The 17,903-nt window shown below is 37.7% G+C and overlaps 5 protein-coding genes across 5 annotated transcripts; 1 reads left to right on the plus strand and 4 right to left on the minus strand.

The window, feature by feature from the left end:
* Nucleotides 1–1,968: 1,968 nt before the first annotated feature.
* Nucleotides 1,969–6,537, minus strand: GCK72_001030 (uncharacterized protein; the record flags this gene model as incomplete). The annotated part of the gene is made up of 8 exons (XM_003111175.2): nt 1,969–2,353; nt 2,906–3,064; nt 3,115–3,459; nt 3,625–3,740; nt 4,904–5,014; nt 5,575–6,190; nt 6,237–6,335; nt 6,383–6,537. 8 exons carry the CDS (start codon nt 6,535–6,537, stop codon nt 1,969–1,971), a joined length of 1,986 nt encoding a protein of 661 aa, XP_003111223.2.
* Nucleotides 6,538–7,053: 516 nt separating this feature from the next.
* On the minus strand, nt 7,054–8,515 carry GCK72_001031 (uncharacterized protein; the record flags this gene model as incomplete). Its single annotated transcript, XM_003111113.2, has 4 exons — nt 7,054–7,204; nt 7,258–7,490; nt 7,993–8,235; nt 8,288–8,515. 4 exons carry the CDS (start codon nt 8,513–8,515, stop codon nt 7,054–7,056), a joined length of 855 nt encoding a protein of 284 aa, XP_003111161.1.
* Nucleotides 8,516–10,639: 2,124 nt separating this feature from the next.
* On the minus strand, nt 10,640–12,011 carry GCK72_001032 (uncharacterized protein; the record flags this gene model as incomplete). The annotated part of the gene is made up of 3 exons (XM_053722810.1): nt 10,640–10,831; nt 10,879–11,550; nt 11,667–12,011. 3 exons carry the CDS (start codon nt 12,009–12,011, stop codon nt 10,640–10,642), a joined length of 1,209 nt encoding a protein of 402 aa, XP_053591455.1.
* A 661-nt stretch (nt 12,012–12,672) lies between these two features.
* Nucleotides 12,673–13,719, minus strand: GCK72_001033 (uncharacterized protein; the record flags this gene model as incomplete). The annotated part of the gene is made up of 3 exons (XM_003111342.2): nt 12,673–12,801; nt 13,053–13,203; nt 13,259–13,719. The coding sequence occupies 3 exons, from the start codon at nt 13,717–13,719 to the stop codon at nt 12,673–12,675; spliced, it is 741 nt and encodes a 246-aa protein (XP_003111390.1).
* A 2,486-nt stretch (nt 13,720–16,205) lies between these two features.
* Nucleotides 16,206–17,844, plus strand: GCK72_001034 (uncharacterized protein; the record flags this gene model as incomplete). Its single annotated transcript, XM_003111040.2, has 7 exons — nt 16,206–16,314; nt 16,362–16,731; nt 16,786–16,846; nt 16,905–17,015; nt 17,112–17,306; nt 17,404–17,584; nt 17,630–17,844. 7 exons carry the CDS (start codon nt 16,206–16,208, stop codon nt 17,842–17,844), a joined length of 1,242 nt encoding a protein of 413 aa, XP_003111088.2.
* Nucleotides 17,845–17,903: the final 59 nt, after the last annotated feature.

Raw genomic sequence — 17,903 nt, forward strand, 5'->3', positions numbered from 1 at the left:
GATGATGAAGGACGACGGGGGTGTCATCTTATGTGACGTCTTCTGGGAGGAGAGGAAATAACCGTGCGCTTCGTCATTTGACAATTGACATTTCGGTTTTAGCAGAGTGGATTTCGGGGAGCACAGATTTGACAAATCGTAGGAAACATGTGCCAAATTTAGAAGGAAAATGTTCAAGACTCGATAATGTCTGTTTTTTCCTGATTCAGAGACCGTTCGAATGCGTGTAATCATGTCGAGAGTGGGTCTCGGCACGGAAACTACGGTATCCACCTTTAAACTGGGCTACTGTCGGCTCGTGGCCAGATCCCGTGGTCGCAAAGCCAAGGGATGATTATACTCGTTTGAAAGCTCATGGCGAGCTGGTTTTGAAAATTAAACTTTAATCGAGAAAACTGCGAAACGGCTGATGATATAATTCAGACACGGGTGCACCGAATTTCTTATTAAACTGACGTACAAAGTCTAAATTCATCCAGTGGGTTACTGTATCTCTTAAAATCAAAATATTTAAAGAAAATCTAGAAAAATTCCAGCAAAAACAAGTGAAAACCAACACGGCACAAAACAGAACAAGTGGGCAGAAGACCCAAAGAGGTACAGTAAGAAATGTTTACCGTTATTTTAAGAAAATTAATTATTTGATTCATTTTCTGCAATTATAGTAAATCAAAAATTGTCTTTGTTCTCCGCCTACTGTCGAATGAAAAATGATTACGAATAGCAGAAACGTGTTATCAGTTTTCTATTAAAATGTTAAAATTGAGGAGTGAGGAACACGTGTACCTTGTTACCTCCGGAATCTCTTGTCAGAAAACATCAGAAACCTTAAAAATTCTGAGAAAAAAGTTAGAAGGCGTGGGCTGGAAATCGAAAAAAAATTCAACGAAAATTACAGAATTCGATTTCGAAAATAAAAACATGAGTATCAAGTTTCAGAAGACTAATTGACAGGATGTGTCTAGAGACACAAAAAAACGGTTTGTTCTAGAATAAATAAACAAAGGGAAACCACATCATTCGAATTCCTTGAATTCAGAATTTCTCGAACAGTATGACGATACTCGTGGCGAAATGATGATGACCTCCGTTTATTATCTAAAAGTGTAAAGTGTTGAGTCAGAAGACGCCTATCATCATTTATCACTCCCACAAGGTTAAAAAAGAAATCAAAAATACATTCCCACCCAGTCAAAATTGAACTCTTGACCCTTTGAATGGCGGCGGCGTGTACAACCGGCTGCGCCACGTAGGCGAAGGATCTATTTATGAACAATGCGGTGATAAAAGAAAAAGCTTTAGGGACCGAAGGAGAGTTTAAAAGTCCGAATTCACAAAAAGCTTTTCAGACGAACATTCTCACGAAAATCTATTTTGTTTTCTGTTTTCGGAAAAGAATGTCAAATTTCCAAAATTCTTGATAAATTAAGAAAGAACGGGCGGTTCTAATCAATCCTCGTTCCACTAAAAGCATGATTTCCCAACAGAAAAAGTAACAATATGTCTACGCTGTACACTACAAATCACTATAGTTCAGTCGAAAGAAAAGAATGATTTCACTTTCAGGTTTCCACATCATCTATATACTTTTTCGCATTCTTCTTCTATACCTATAATCATTTTTCAGAATAAGAAACGAATTCTTTGATGAGATGACAAGTGCAAATTGCTCTATGTACCCTTCCAGAGAGCATCCAAGTGTTTTGGCGGCTCTCAAATTTGCTAATTCTACAGCCTTTCGAAACCCATCCGTTTTAGGAGATTGGTGTCAACAAATTGTCTATTGCCTTTGACACCAAAGAGCGTACATATGTTGAGAGGACATTTAGTTGAGTTGTGTATTTTATCACATATAAAGAAAAGGATAAGAAGGACATAGAAGTTGAAAATAAATTAAGTAATAATAAATAAAGCCATGGGAATGTAATAACAAGTATTATACACAGTTTCGATGAATCAATGAACCAGTTATTTCTTTGTTCTTTTTCCAAATCCTCGGGCTGGTGGGTCTTCTGGAGTACCGGCGGCAGTTGAAGCAAGGGATGGTGCAGGTGTTGGTGGAGGAGTCATATTAGCACGGTCAATATCCAAATCATATCGTAACGACGAGGCGAAGATCATATTCCAAACAGGCCAGGCGACACAAGTCATCAAGAATAAATGCCACGATCCGTTGGCAGCGTCGGTTTGAATCATTGTTTGAAGCATGAATACGGGAACACCAATTACTGTTTGATAGGCTTTGTCAGGGATGATGACAGTGATGAATGCCGGAAGAGAGTAGGCGACCACTGTAAGCACGACCATCGGACTGAGGATTGCCAACATTCCCGAGCGGAATATGCTACGTTCTCTGAAAAAATATATGAATTGTACTATTATTGTATGGATTTAGTATATTGTAGTGGTCACTACTTCTCCTACAGTCGTATTAGTAGTAGTAGCAGTTGTATGTGGCAGGTTTGTATCAGTAAGCCAGGTGTTGATACAACTACAAAATCTAGAAAAATTTCATCTACTTAATTTTTTTCGTGTAAGTTTGGAGAGAAAGAAGGGATTTCTTGGCAAACTTTTTGAACACAATAGATAACTACAGTAATCTAAAAGTTCGAACAACGTTTAAAAACGCTAAAGACGCGTCAGAAATCTAGAAAAATAGTTTCATTTCGTCTTAACTACAGTATCCGAAATCGCGTCTAAGGCGCGCCAGATGAACTAGATCAAGAAGAAAAAGGGATCTGGTCTACTGTTTTTTGTATTCGTGAAATCTAGTACATCACGTCAATTTTGTATGTCTCATTGACTACAATTTATCAGACATCATGTCTCTTCATGTCATAATAAAATTTAAATTTCAGTTCATGCTCACTACAACCCGAAGAGTTTTTCAACTCATTTGCCTCACCTCTGATACGATTCATACGTCATCAGGAATACAACTGGAACGACGACAGCTGATGTGAAGATTCCGAGACCCACGTTAGTGAGGGCGAGGGCGACAATGGCGAGAGTTGTCTCGACGAGGCAGAAGATTCGCATTGTTGGAACACATGGTACGGGGACTCTGAAAAAATGAAATTTTCGGTAGAGCGAGCTTGCTATCCAACAACTCACTTGTAAAAAGCGTAGAGTCCAAAGGGAACGACAGAAAACAAGAGGAACGAATGCATGAGATCGAATAGTGGCGAGAAAGCTCCATCGCATCCTTCTTTTCCAATAAATGGGTACTGAGTCCATTGAAATACGTATCGAGTTCCAACATGCTTATAGGTCCACGTGGTGAATAGATAGAGCATATAACCGATGAAATGAATGAATGGATAGGTGAGCGGGAAGTGGAATACTTGACATTTCTTCCATTCGAAGTAGACGAGGAAGACGAGTGGACTGATGAGAATACCGATTGGTATGACGAATAGTGCAATCGATATGAAGTGCATGTCGTCGGAGAGCACGTACCTGGAATTGAATATTGCTTTAAAAGTCAGAAAGATTGGAAGCGAAGAAGGGGTAAAATCATAAAGAACAAGGTTATTGTTTATGGAAACACACTCAAAAATTGACTGGCGCCATTTCGAAATTAGAAAAAAGTAGATCAAATTAGAAAAAATAGATCAAACTTACATAAAATAACTCTGATGGAGTCTCTCCAGAACGTTATTTAGCATACGAGAGACTTCCTCAATAAACTGTCCCGCTTGTCGTTCACTATAATCGTGACTTAATCCGACGGTTAAACCCTGAAAAAAGGAGAAATGAGGAAGGATTGTGGTAGGGAGTTTTAGGTGATTGATGGAGGTGATTAGGAAGCTAAAAAGTACTTTTTGCACTAGGCGAACTATTAGTGAAAAGTGAGTAGGTGTCCGAGTTTTCTAGTGGAGTCTATGATGAGGATTCTATTTCTGATTTCAAAGTCAGCTGAATACTGATAAATACAGAATTCTGACTTCTTCACAGATCAATAACCACAGAAAAAGAGGGGCGGAATTGTCAAAAACTAGGGCATTTCGATGAGTCATGACTTGGTTTCTGGCAGGATCCATGAAATGAATGCAATTATTTTGTCTATTAAATTTGCATATTTACAGGAAATATACAATACTTTCAGCCTAGTGATGATAGCTAAAATATCAAAATTCATACGTTTAGCTTTGATGCCTGATTGTGACACCGGATCAGATGTTCCTGGTCTTCATGATATGCTATCAAAATGAATCTCAGAAAAGCGAATCCGCCACCAATCATTTCTTCAGGAGGCACAACGAAGCTTCATTACAAAAGACTCCAGATATTATTTTTCAGCTCAAAGAATCGAGGATGTTTTAACGATTTGGAAAACATATCAACCTAGATTTCCATAGATATCTCAAGACAATTTCAAGCAATTAAGTTTCTCTCATGAATCTCAGTCAGTTAACTCCCACTCAAAAAGATTGTTCCAGAATCTAGGGTCATAAGATTAATTTCAGATTTCAAAATAGTTTCAATGAGATCACTGAACCCTAAGCAATCTTAATATAAATAGAAGAGATTGCTCTATGTAAACATTGGAATATTAAAATTGAGACTTGCTCTCTCGTCTCCTTTCTCCTGAAATAGTACATTAAGAGTGTCTAAGTAAAAGGAGCCGGAATAGTAAAGAAAGCACTGAAGAAAAAAAGATGAGGGACGGCGCCTTCGGTTTTACGACAGAACGACCACTTCCCATATATGAGATTCGGTCGTGTTTCACCTAATCCCACCCGACATTTTCCTCTGTCCAAAAACGTCGACGGAGAGCCGAAACGACACTACTCAGGTTTTCTGTCGGCAATTTTATAGACACTTATTGCCTTTTTAGTGGGTTTGGAAGTGCCAGGCACGATTATTGCGTATTTTAATCAAAAATGGGTTTAGGCGGTACCTGGACACCATATTTTCCCATTACACTATGAATTCCTTCGATTGAAACGAAGGCTTGTGTGAAGAGAGCTTTGAGAGGCACGTCGTATGGAGAGTAGTCTTTGTAGGGGCTCTGAAAAAGAAAGGAAATTGGGAAAATGCTGGAACGGAAATGCTGGAAAAGGAAAGTAAACAAATGATAGATTAGGTATCTTCTGATTAGAAAAATATATCTATTGCTGAAATTTTCTGAAAAGTTCAAATATTTTTTTTGAATTGCAGTGAAAATTCGACTTCTTGACTTTTTGACCATGCATTTAAAACGTTGGAAAAAAAAATGGTAAATTCAATATTTTTTCGGTTAAAATAAAAATTGCTATTTCAATAGTTATGATTATTTTTGTGAAAATGAGCATTTTTCCATCAAAAAAACGGGGAAATCGAGTGTGTTGAAAATTCCGAATTCTGAGCTTTGTTGAAATTGTAACTCGAATTTTCCACCAAAAAAATTCGCAATTTTTGTGGAAGCCTGATCAATTGGAATTTAAAAGTTTTTTCTAAAAAATAGTTTTCGATTTATTTAAACTGAAAATCCAGGAGATAAACATAGAATTTGAAAGCTTGGTTAATTTTTTGTTAATTTTTTTCCCAAATTTGCCTACTTTCATTCTCAAATTTTCTCAAAATTCTTACCGCATGCCTATGCATCAATCCATAAATGGCCACTTTCGAATGATGTTTTGAATCAGCAATCTTCACAATTCCATTAAAAACATCCAAATTTACTTGTTGTCCATTCAACCCGTTCGTTTGAATATTAATAATATGTTGTCCTTTTATAGACATTCCAGACAGATCATAGACAACTCCAGCTATTAAAGCACCAGTTTGTGATTGAATTTCATCAGCAATCACTGTCCCATTCGACTGTTTCGATGTCAACGCCTCGATCTTTTGATATTTGAAAAGGAAAGCGTCTAGAGCAAATGCAGCCTGATCGATCGACTCTTTTTTATCTCCTCCATCCACAAAAACTATTACAAAATCTCTCGCCCAGTAGACTTGTTCTTTCGCGTAATCAATAAATGCCAACATTCGAGAAATCATTCGTCGCGCACTTTCAGATCTTCCCAACTGAACAACAATCAGTTGTGCTTCTGCTCCATCATTTCTGTGTCCTCTGATGAATCCATACACATTTTCTCCTCTTTTCGGATATCCTGCTATTGTAGATTTCCATTTTTGAGTGAAACATTGGAGACCGAACTCCGAAAATACATCAAGAATGAATTTTTGTTGTTTTTTTGTTCTGAAAATATGGAAATATACACTTTTAAAACTAGGTTTGAACGTACTTCGGTAAATCTGTTAACCTCCTGTACAGCTGAATAGCGACTCCACTTTTATCAAATTTCGGTGTAACAAGTCCTGGCATTAATGAATGTTCGGATATTCTGAAGTTCTGGGAGTACTTCAGTTAAGTTTGAGAAGATATTCAAACCTTGTAACTTCCATATTAACCGGATCAAATAAATATTGTGATGAAAAGTAGGCTCCAAGATATGCAATAATCAATATGAATTTTCGAAACCGTATAATCCGATCCAGAATTTTCGGGCGTGCTAATCCACCATCTTTTGCTATTTCTAGTGCCATTTTCTGAAATTTACTGATTGAAATGTGGAAAAACAGATCGAAATCAGACTACAAAAGCCCGTAAATCTACACAAACGACACACGCTGCGAATTGGTCTTCCGGTTTCGTCACGACTACAGTAAGTGCCCACGTTTTATTAAATAAGAAAATGAGCAGCAGTGATTTGTTTTTTTTGCCTTGTAAGAAATAAAGCTGAATATTTGATGTGAACATAATAAAATTTTCATAAAAACCGCTTTTGTTCAGAAAACATTTTTATTTTTGATGCTATGCAATAGAAATTTGATTTGGAGCAATTATTTAGGACTCATGAGATACAAAGAAAAGGGGGGAAATTAGGAGGAAATATATAGTATAAGTAGAAAGTAAGCAGATAAAAAAGGCTGAATATAAATCTCGATAATATGATAACAACAAACCACAAAGAGTTGATAACCCGTCATAAAATGTTTTGATTGGACATTCTATTAAATTACACATTCTTTTTGAAAATAAAATAAACTGATAAAAAGAAATCAAACAGAATACTCGAAAGTGGGTCTCGAAACGAATGGATTCGCGAGAGGGTTAAACCATCGTATACCAAACGGTCCGCCGAATACAAGCTGCAAATTTTTCCACGAATTGTTTCGTTGTCGTTCTTCGTCGTCCAACATCGCATTTCGACTGAAAATTTCAGCTTTTATGTATAGTTTTATTAATTTCAGATAAATAATTACCTTCTCATCGACTCAATCGTCGTCTCGTCATTGCAAATCGATGAAATTTGAGTTCCAAACATGACTGCAGTGAAAATCGCAAAAAGAATAGACTCAAAGAGCAAGAAAATGAGTAGAAGCGTTGTTCCTGGAGGTGTTAGGGAGGAACATTTCTGCCACTCGGCACCGACACACAGCACAAATTGCCATATTCCCCAATAAAGAGCGTGCATTGAGAGGAGTGCAATGTACATCTGAAAATGGATGAGGTTATAGTAAAAAATATAATTGAAAGTTTTGAAATTGAAAAAAGATCCAGCTTTTTTCTAAACTAAAATTTTAAAAAAAAGATTCTGAGTTCTCGATTTAAGATTTTTTTTTGTTAACATCTGATTTTAAAGTATAAGTGGCGTTAGCCCTTTTTTCAATCAATCATAATTATTCAAGGATCAGGATTCTGGATTATAGATTTTCATTTACATTTCAAGAATCAGGAAAGTCAGGTTCGATATTCTTGATTCAAAAGCTAATTTTCAGATTTTAATTTGCAGAAGTCCACATATAGAGTTTAGAATTCAGAACTCTAAATCAGGGTTCCTATAATCCAGGATTTCAGATTAAGTATATTAAATTTGAAATTTATAACTTCTGATTTCTGATTCGGGATTTACAGTTTTGGATTGCGAATCTCATGTTTTAAAATCTTATTGCGGGTTTGATACTCAGAATTTTCACAATTGAAAAACAAAAACTTACGGTAAATAACACGAAAAACTTCTGATTCCCCTCTCCAACACAGTTGTTAACCCAAGGACAATGATGATCCATCCTTCGTATACATCGTTCACAAACTGAACAATGATGTGCTCGATCGGGTTTGATACTCGAACATTTTTGACATTTATAGATTGCAGTATGTCCATTTAACAACTGCATCCGTTCAACTGTCTCCTCCGTACAGTCTCCTTTCGCCACTGCTCCTGGATCAGTCATCATGGTCTGAAGATTTTTTGTTGATAAATTTTTTGCATAAACTGAAGAAAAAACTTACCTTCAAATGACTAATAACCGCCAGTACACTGAACGTTTCGAATATCAAAAAGTTAAAGACTGTATGAATTGGATATGTTTCCCATGAGTATAACATAACCATAAACACACAAACTTGTCCGTATGCTATCAGAAACCATGTTACGACTGCACACATGATTCCACATGGATCTCGGACACACCATGATCGACCACAACAATTCGTTTTCGTTCTAATGAACACTGACATTTTATTCTGAAATGAAAAGAAGGATTTGAGGGAACTTGGACGATGTTTCTTACATTATTGGAGTCAACTCGCTAACTCATCGATCAAGATATCGTCGGTCTTCCATCAGGCTTTTGTCCCTTCGAACACTGAAAATTATAAATATTTTAGTTTGAAAACTTAGTAATGACATAAAAAAATATTTAGTTCGATCAATATATATTTTTTGAATGAAGGTATACATACTCTATGTATCTTTTTGAATTCCAGAATAAGACATAGATAACAAAAAAGACTAACAAAGAGAATTGGGTCACATGTGTCGTTGCCTAGCAATAAGTCTCATTCTACAAGAACAATAGGGTTTTTGTTTTCAAGGAAAAAGACAGAAAAATAGCGTATGTGAGTAGGAAGGAGAAAAATTAACAAAACTAATTAAATGGTAGTACTGAACCTCTTTTTTGAGTCTTTAGAAAGATAGAAAAGAAATTATTCAAGGATTACAATAAACTTTTGAAATTCACTTAAAATGAACAGATAGACAGTCTAATCCTTGTACATTTAATTAAAGAAAGATACATTCTAAAAGCAGAGAGCCATTCAATCTTCCACTAAGCTCAGAAACCAACAAAGAAAATCCAAACAACCATTTGAATGGACACGAAGAGACGAGAGCATGTTCGATACAAATGACTCATAAATATTCAGCCGACATCGAGATATTCGAGGAAACGGGCAGAGTGAGACACGAAAGAGACGAAAAGATTATAGAAAGTGTTCTTTTTTTCCTCTTCTCTTAGAAATCGCAGTCATTAAAAATTGCTAAAAAGAAGAAGAAAAAATGAGCAATCCGGAAATTGGAAACCAAGCATGCGCAGCGCGGAAATATCAATCTTTTGGAGCAAAAAAACCGACATGCTGCTTTTTCATCGATGTCGACGCCTTCCCCTTCTTCGTTTTATTTTTGAGGAAAGGCTGGTCAGTGTAGTTGAACGAGAAGTGGACTGCTGCACGCGGGTGGCTCTCTTTTTCTCTCTGGTACTCTTTCGGAGTGTCTGCGTATCTACAGATTAGCGCACTATAACCTATTCTCTTGTTCCTCGGTTATCGCAAGAAGAAATGAACCGAGGAGCGTTCCCTGTTTGGTATTCAATAGAATTATGCACAAAAATCGCCCGAGAATAACTAATTTTGATCAAGAATGATTAAAAAGAAGAAAATTAGGCCGACGAGCTTCATGGAATAGATAATTATTTTATTGAAATAATTGCTAATCATGAATTTTTTAAATGTGATAAAAGGAATCTCCCGCTTTTCGGGGAATTCCGATTTTTAACTTATTAAGTGCCAACTCAATTTTTAGTTAAAGGTTTGTCTTTACTTTCTAGCAGATTAAATGGCAAAAAATTATAAAAACTGCTGAAATTCCACGAGAAATCTGATAAATCAACACTGTAGTCGTGACAAAACCGGCGAATAATTCGAAGCGTGCGCCTTTTGTGTCGATTTACGAGTTTTTGTAATTATTTTTCACACTGTCTCACTTCAGTTTTCGTGACACGCCAGCTTGCCGTCCAAGCTTTTCCGATCGAAAACGCAAAAAAATGTTGAGAAAGCTGCACATATTAACAAACAACATTTGAAGAGCCCGTAAACTGAAACAAAATGACGCATGCTACAAAAATTATAGTGTTGCTTTTAATTCACACGAACAAGAGTTCAATATGAAGAAACTTTAGGTAATTAAAAGTTAGTATTTCTTATCGGTGCAGAAAAAGACACTTACACTTAATTTTGCCACGTGCCGAGAGGCGAACTTTTCTGAAATTGAACTGTTGCAACACGTCACGTTTATATTGTGAAAAGCCACGTTGTTAATATTTATTTCGGTACCAAACGGGGAAGTTCTCGACAATTTCAGCACAATAAAAAGTAACAATTTGGGTTCACAAGTTTATTAAAGTTTAAAATATCAAGGTTTTTCACAAAAATCTCTGGATAATTTTAAATTACATGGAGAGAGATCTTTGCACTAACGATAGTTATTCAAAAAACGACAATTATGGATCAGTTTTCGATTTGATGGGTGAATAAGCAACAAGAAAAAATAAATAAATTATTTCGTTCACTCCAGCCAACAAGAAATTAGATGATATCAGCGATGTTCATCGGCATTTCATCGATTTGTGTTGAGTAGTACTGTTCAATGTCTCGGAGGATTCTGACGTCGTCTTGCTTAACGAAGTTGATGGCAACTCCCTTACGTCCGAAACGTCCTGAACGACCGATACGGTGAATGTAGAGCTCACGGTTGTTGGGCAAGTCGTAGTTGATGACCTGAATTTTTATTATTATCGATGGCTTTCAATGACTGCGTTGCTCACCAATGAAACCTGTGGAACATCCAAACCACGAGCCCAAACATCAGTTGAAATGAGTACTCTCGTAGTTCCGGCTCTGAATTCTTTCATCACTTCATCACGATCCTTCTGCTCCATATCTCCATGCATTGATGATACAGTGAAGTTGGCCTCCTTCATCTTGTCAGTCAACCAGTCGACCTTTCTACGTGTATTACAGAAGAGCACAGCTTGAGTGATTGTGAGAGTATCATAAAGATCGATAAGAGTATCGAACTTCCATTCCTCTCGATCAACAGCCACAAAGAATTGCTTGATTCCTTCGAGTGTCAACTCATCACGTTTTACAAGAATTCTGATGGGATCCGTCATGAATTTACTGGTCATCTCCAAAATCTCATGAGGAAGTGTGGCGGAGAGAAGAACAACTTGTGCTCCAGGTGGAAGATAACGATAGATATCGTATAGTTGTTCTTTGAATCCCTTGTTTAACATTTCATCGGCTTCATCCAATACAAGCAGTTTGATGGCACGAGTACGGAGATTACGACGGCGAATCATATCAAACACACGTCCCGGGGTTCCAGAGACAACGTGTTGTCCATAATCGAGTTTTCTGATGTCTTCACCGAGATTCGTTCCTCCGATACAAGCATGACACTGGACGTTCATATAGTCTCCGAGAGCAAGGACAACCTTAAATATATCGAAATTTGATATATTCTCAAAAATGTATTAAAAGTTAGAGAAATTCAAGTTTTAGAGCTCAAAAAAAAGTTTTTCACATCTTTTTTCGCATTCTGTGTACTCACTTTTTGAATTTGAACAGCCAGTTCTCTCGTTGGAGACAGAATAAGAGCTTGAGTCTCTCGAACTTGTGTATCCAATGATTGAAGTACTGAAATCGAAAATGTCGCAGTCTTTCCTGTACCAGATTGTGCTTGAGCGATCACATCCCGAGCCTTGAGAATTGCAGGAATCGCTCTTTGTTGAATTGCTGATGGTTTTTCGAATCCATAAGCATAAATTCCACGTAGAAGGTCCTCTCGGAGCCCCATTTTATCAAATGTTGGGATTACATTGACTTCCTCAGAAGACTCGAATTCCACAGATGCCATCTCATCCTTCTCTTTTTTTGGTCCACTTCCACCAGCCATCGTTGCGATTCTGAGATTTTGTAATGCAAAGCTTTTTTTCCCGTCTACAATTTGACTGCTGAGATAAATTTTTCCGAGGATTTTACGGCAAGAAGCCAAACAAAAATATTAAATTTCTGAAAACTTTATTGTACCATATACAATTCATAGTGCTCTTATTCAGACGACGTTGATGGTTCAGGAAGTGAAGTCGGAATGAATTGGATGCGAATAGTGGTCATTGGGATCTATCAATAATGTTACACATACAATAGATGACGATGGAAAATGGGGGAGAAAATAAATAGTAATTGATAATTGGCGAAACGATGAGAAGGGAACGGTAGGTTCCACATAAAGAAAAATCTACCGGGTAATAGGAAACAGGAAGACTCACTAGAAGAATCTAATTGAGTCATAAAAGTTAATAAAAGGAAAAGAAACGAAAAAGAAGTGAAGGAAGTTTGAGAGAAAATATCGAAAATGAACAGCGCGCTGCGATCAAATACAGAAAATGTTAGGGATTGTCATTTCGAAAAGGGGGGCATAGAGTAGAAGGATTCAAGGGAATGAAAGAGGTTTAAGTTTTTTAGAAATTCACGGATGAAGAGGAAACGGAAAACAAAAGTTGTGTAGTGGCAGCGAGAAGCGACAGAAAAGAAGAGAATACTATTATAGTGATTTAGAAAAGATGACCGAGAATGAGTCCGATGAGCAATGTGGCAATCGCAATCAGAACTACTTGCAGAGATGGGTATGTTCCCTCGACAACAGCACCATCCGCTTGATTTTGTTGCAGCTTACGGTTCTTCTGAAATAATTGACGATAAAGTTTATTTTATTTTTCTGATTGCCGGCCAAACGATTATCTGGCAAGACTAGTCTGTGCGTGGGTATATTTTATTCAAAATGGAGACAAACGCAGCTCTGACATACGCGAACCTACACCTTGCGTGTTTGATGATCGGCGATGATATTTATGTCGCGAGCAATTTTTTAAAGCAAAAGTCGGAAGACTTCTTGATACTCATTTTTGTCAGAAAACAATCACATCATCCTTACCTTGAGCATGACCTCAATCTCTTGCTCCAATCCGTTAACTTTCTTCTGCAACTCGTCCTTCTCATCAATCGTCGATTTCAACGACTTGCGAAGCGACGCGACAGTTCCGTCTTGTTGGGAAGTATTAGCAGAGTAAGAACTTCCGAGCTCTCTGAAAAAACTATCCTTGCGTGTTGGAAGACCATCCAGATAATAGAAAAACTTACTGCGCTTGTCCAGAAGAGAATGTTTCTTCGCTTCCATTGGCGATGAATGTCTTGCTATCGTCTCCAGATGCTGGATTCTTTTTGTCGACAAAAGTGACCATCAGCTTGCTGTAGGTAAGCTCTGATGGATCGACAACCTTCCAAATCGATTCCAAATCTTGAAGATCTTCAGCAGGAGCAACACACGATTGAACCATGAACTTGTGACGTCCAGCATCTGATGGGATTCCTTCAAGTGGTTGCAGCATCACTGTTATTTGCTTCGAGTCTCCTTGTTTAAGGAGTCCAGAGTTCGGACGGACACAATACTGTTTCGGAGCCGTCGTTTTCACTTTGAAGCATACTGGATTCGATGACGTGTTTTTGAGTGTCATGTGGGCGGTAACAACATCCGTGAATGGACCAGTGAACGTAAGTTCACGGTTTGGAGTCACTTGCAGAAGACTGTGCTTGTCGGACATTTCTCTTTCTGTAATCAATAGTATATTACGCGAAAAAATGTAGGCAAAGTTGACAATCGGGCGTTATCAGAGAAGAGGTTTTTGCAATACTTAGTGTCGAAGAAAGGCAAAATTGTTGTCATTGAATGTTTGCTCTGATCAAAAATGTGAAGAAATAGCTGACTTCGAGAGAATGTAACGGTGCCACGGAATTTCGACTACTCTAAATACATTTTAGAATAGCTAGAAACAAACACAGAGCATATATGATGTAACAATTCGATAGTCAGTGAAACACTTCCAGTGTTGTCAACTTGTTACTAAAATTGTCTATAATAAAAACAGATTGGAACACGTGTCAAAACTGGCTGACCTGGCAGTTCATTGAATGATAAAAGAATGAGAGGAGTGGAGAAAACAACAGAGGAATCAACAAAAAATATTGAAAACGAAAATATAAACTGTGGTGTTTCGCTTGAATTGTTTACAAAATCGATTCTGAATAAATTCTAATTCTGAAAAAAGAAAAGAAAACACAACTGCAACGATGTCAGATGATGGCTATGGGGCTATCGCTGAGACAACGTCGACGACGATGGGTGAGACGTGGAGAGCGCACGTTTTTGAGAACCATGTAGTCTATGGGACAGAGGCGCAGACATTGGAAGATGTCTGCGTTTCTAATATAAAGGTGATCACTTCGATGCTTACTCCCGTCACACTGAATTGAGTGTGCGATGTTGGTGGTGTGAGTGTGGGAGAGGAAAAAAGAGAGAGGGAGGTCGGGGTGAGTGTGAGCGAAAATGGCTGAGAGAGAAGGGCACACATGTATACGTCGTCCGAGTCTTAGAGACGAAGGATGACAGCAGGAAAAACACCAAAAAACTGGGGGAAATAAAATGAAGAAGGAATAAATTAAGACTCCTTCCTGGGGAGTTTGGGAAGCAGCACTTAGCGTAGATTAAGCTTTGAGAAACTTCCGGGGATGAATAGTGAGAGCTAATGGAGCGAAATACGTATGGATGAAAGCTGAAACTCTGATGTATGAGACGAAGGCGTCCACAAAATACTGGAAAAAGAGAAATGAGAGAACGCAGACACAATTAGAGCACGGCAAGTGCTACGCCCCTTGAGAGTATCTTCGCCATGACGACACGGCATGTGTGCATTGATATACATATATACATATATATATCACTTACTCTTCGAGCTTCAGCAAACGTGAAGAAGAAACAGGGGAACTTAAGAGGGACAACACAACCAACTGGCATCTCTCGACTATCAATCAACCCCCACGGGGTTATTTACACAATGATTCTTCCACTTAGTGTGGTTTTTTGAAACTTTTGGCAGTTGAAGACTCCTCGGGCCCGCAAGATATCTTACAGCCAGGAACTCATCTGGTTGTGATTTGAAGGGATCCCAGTTTTTAAACGAAAGTGTGGTGCAGAGCGATCAAAAATTACATTCAAATTATCGGAGAAGTGAGAAACGGGGTATACGAAACTCCTAATAGATCGTCGTGAAGTTTGAAAATGTGAATCTCATTCCGCGTAGTAACATCTCAAAAAGTGAGATTTGACTAATTTTAAATTTGAATTCTTCAAATGTACTGATATTGAAACTGAAGAAAATATTTATATTCTAAATTTATTCAGCAGAACCAATTTCAGACAGATTTTTGTCGCAGAATTTAACAAGCTACGTATTTTTGCTCAACGTTATGAAGATATAGCTCACAGAAATCAGAAACTCGTAGAAAATATGAAAACTCGATAGAAGGCAAAACAAAATTAAGAAGACGTCGCATCCACGGTGATTTTTTCGGAACCAGCTAGTAGGTAGCGCCAAAAAAAGTTCGGCCGCAGTGGAAAATGAAATGGGCGGAGTCTTGATGCAAGCTTGGCACGCGGTTTTTGCAACTGCGGCACTTGTTTTGCTCTGCGTCTCTCTTCTCTCGCACGTGCAGGTAGAGCGCGTTCGAAAATGGAATAATTTTTTACACTGTATTGAATGTCAAAAAAAGTAACTGGCGGATTAAACTGTGAAACTGACGGCCATATGGTATGAAACTTATTGTTAAAAATTCTCCATAATTTTTTTAAGAGGCATTATAAATAACCTGCTGGTTGTTATTATCAAATTTTTAGAAAACTCAAGCCAAAGTTGAGGGTCTAGAAATTTCAACGGCGCATTGGAGCGGGTTTGCTCGGGGCCGCCAATGTGATGGCCTAGAAATCAAACCAAGTGGTTCCGAGAAAATCACCGTGCGCATCAAGTCAAAAGTTGGCATGTGGCAATTGCGCGTAGTATCTGACGCATTGGACGCAATTGGACGTAGTCTCGGCGCCATCACTTTTTGGCGCAAATTTTGAAAGTGAGTTTTTAAGTTTATTTTTTCAGTTTTCATGCGATATCGTGCAAAAAGCTGTAAATTTCAGTTTTTCGTCCCATTTGTCAATCTTTTAATAATACCTAAAAGCAATAACTTTCAGTTTCGACACTATATGGCTTCAAACTCAACGAGACTAAAAGTATGGGAAGAGAACTGTCCGGTGTTGAAAGATACGCGATTTCAGAGAAAATATCAGGTACTCGAAGATATTATAGGCGAAGGTGAGCATTTAAATAATGAAATTCATATTTCAAAAACTGGTATTCAGGCTCATTCGGAACGGTCATTCGAGCGAAATGCCGAGCAACTCAAACAAATCGAGCGATTAAAGCGATACGAAGGATAGAAAAAGTGAACATGTTGTCGATTGAGCTGGAATTATTATCAGAACTCGGAGGACACTTCAATATCGTTAAACTCTATGAATTTTTCCATTTCAATGGATCAGTAGCACTCGTTCTCGAATATTTTCCACATTGTTCAGCGAATGAGCTCCTATACCGAACGAAACAAGATTTGTCATTTGGATTGAAATATATTGAAAATCTTCTTTCCGCTGTCGCATATCTCCATCACAATGGATACGTGCATCGTGACGTCAAACTATCCAATTTCCTGTATTCTCCGCAGACAAATAAGTGAGCAATTTTTCAAATAAGCTCTACCAATTTTCTCAATTTGGTGTTTTCCAGATTCCGTCTCGTCGATTTCGGACTTGCCACAAATGACCGATCGAAAAATGAGAATTCTAGAGTGAGTACATCTTCAAAACTTATTTTACGTAATTTCATTTGAACTTTAAAAATTTCAGAAGAATAACGTCGCCGCTTTGAACAAAGATCCTCCATGTACCACGTGTAATGGTTCATCCACTCCTTGTATGTTTTGCAAAAATAGACCGAAACGAGAGATATATCATATTGTGAGTCTTGAGCTAATCTGGATTTGTCTATTATCAGTTCCTGTAGATTACCTTCGAAAATTCTGTAATTTTTGAGAGTGAAAAACAATTTTTCAGGTAGGAACCCCTGGCGTCCGTGCTCCTGAACTCCTTTTCGGTGTTGGTTTATGCAATACGGCAGTTGATGTTTTCTCGTGTGGAATTGTTCTTTTATCACTAATCTGTGTGAAACATCCATTTTTCACGCCAAAAGACGAGACTGAAAATATTTATGACTTGGCGTTTCTTCTCGGATCAAAAACTATTGAAGATGTAAGAATCAATGTGCTTTCTTAACATAGTAACGAGGAGTTTCTGCTCCAAATTTTTCATTAAAATTCTGAAAAAAGAAATATTAAAAATGTTCCAGATGGCAAAAAATGAAGGACTGCGAGTAACACTATCCGAGAAACTTCCACCAGTCGACTACTATAAATTAGTAATGTCTCTACGATACGGTTTCAATTATGTTAGCAAGAATATTCTGCCCGCAGCTCCGTGTAAAATGTGCTACAACCGATCTTACAATAATTCGAAGGGTGTTTGCTTTTGTACGTTTTAATGTGAATTTTCCCAGTTGGAAAGTGTTATTTCAGGCCGAACAGACTACGAGACGAATATGTACGCCACGGGAGAACACAAAATCGGAAAAAAGGACGATGAATTGATGACAGTATATGTGGATTTACTCTATCGATCACTTGAAGCCGATCGATTCAAACGATACAATGCAGATCAACTTTTATGCATAATCGATACATACCGTACTCGTGCCGCCTACGTAGCAAAACCAATTGAAAATGATGATTAGTTCTTTATGATTTAACTGCTTCCCATTATTATCACCTCATTCACTCACTCCATTCGGTT

This window comes from Caenorhabditis remanei, chromosome I, assembly GCF_010183535.1.
Source record: "Caenorhabditis remanei strain PX506 chromosome I, whole genome shotgun sequence".
Taxonomy (NCBI): domain Eukaryota; kingdom Metazoa; phylum Nematoda; class Chromadorea; order Rhabditida; family Rhabditidae; genus Caenorhabditis; species Caenorhabditis remanei.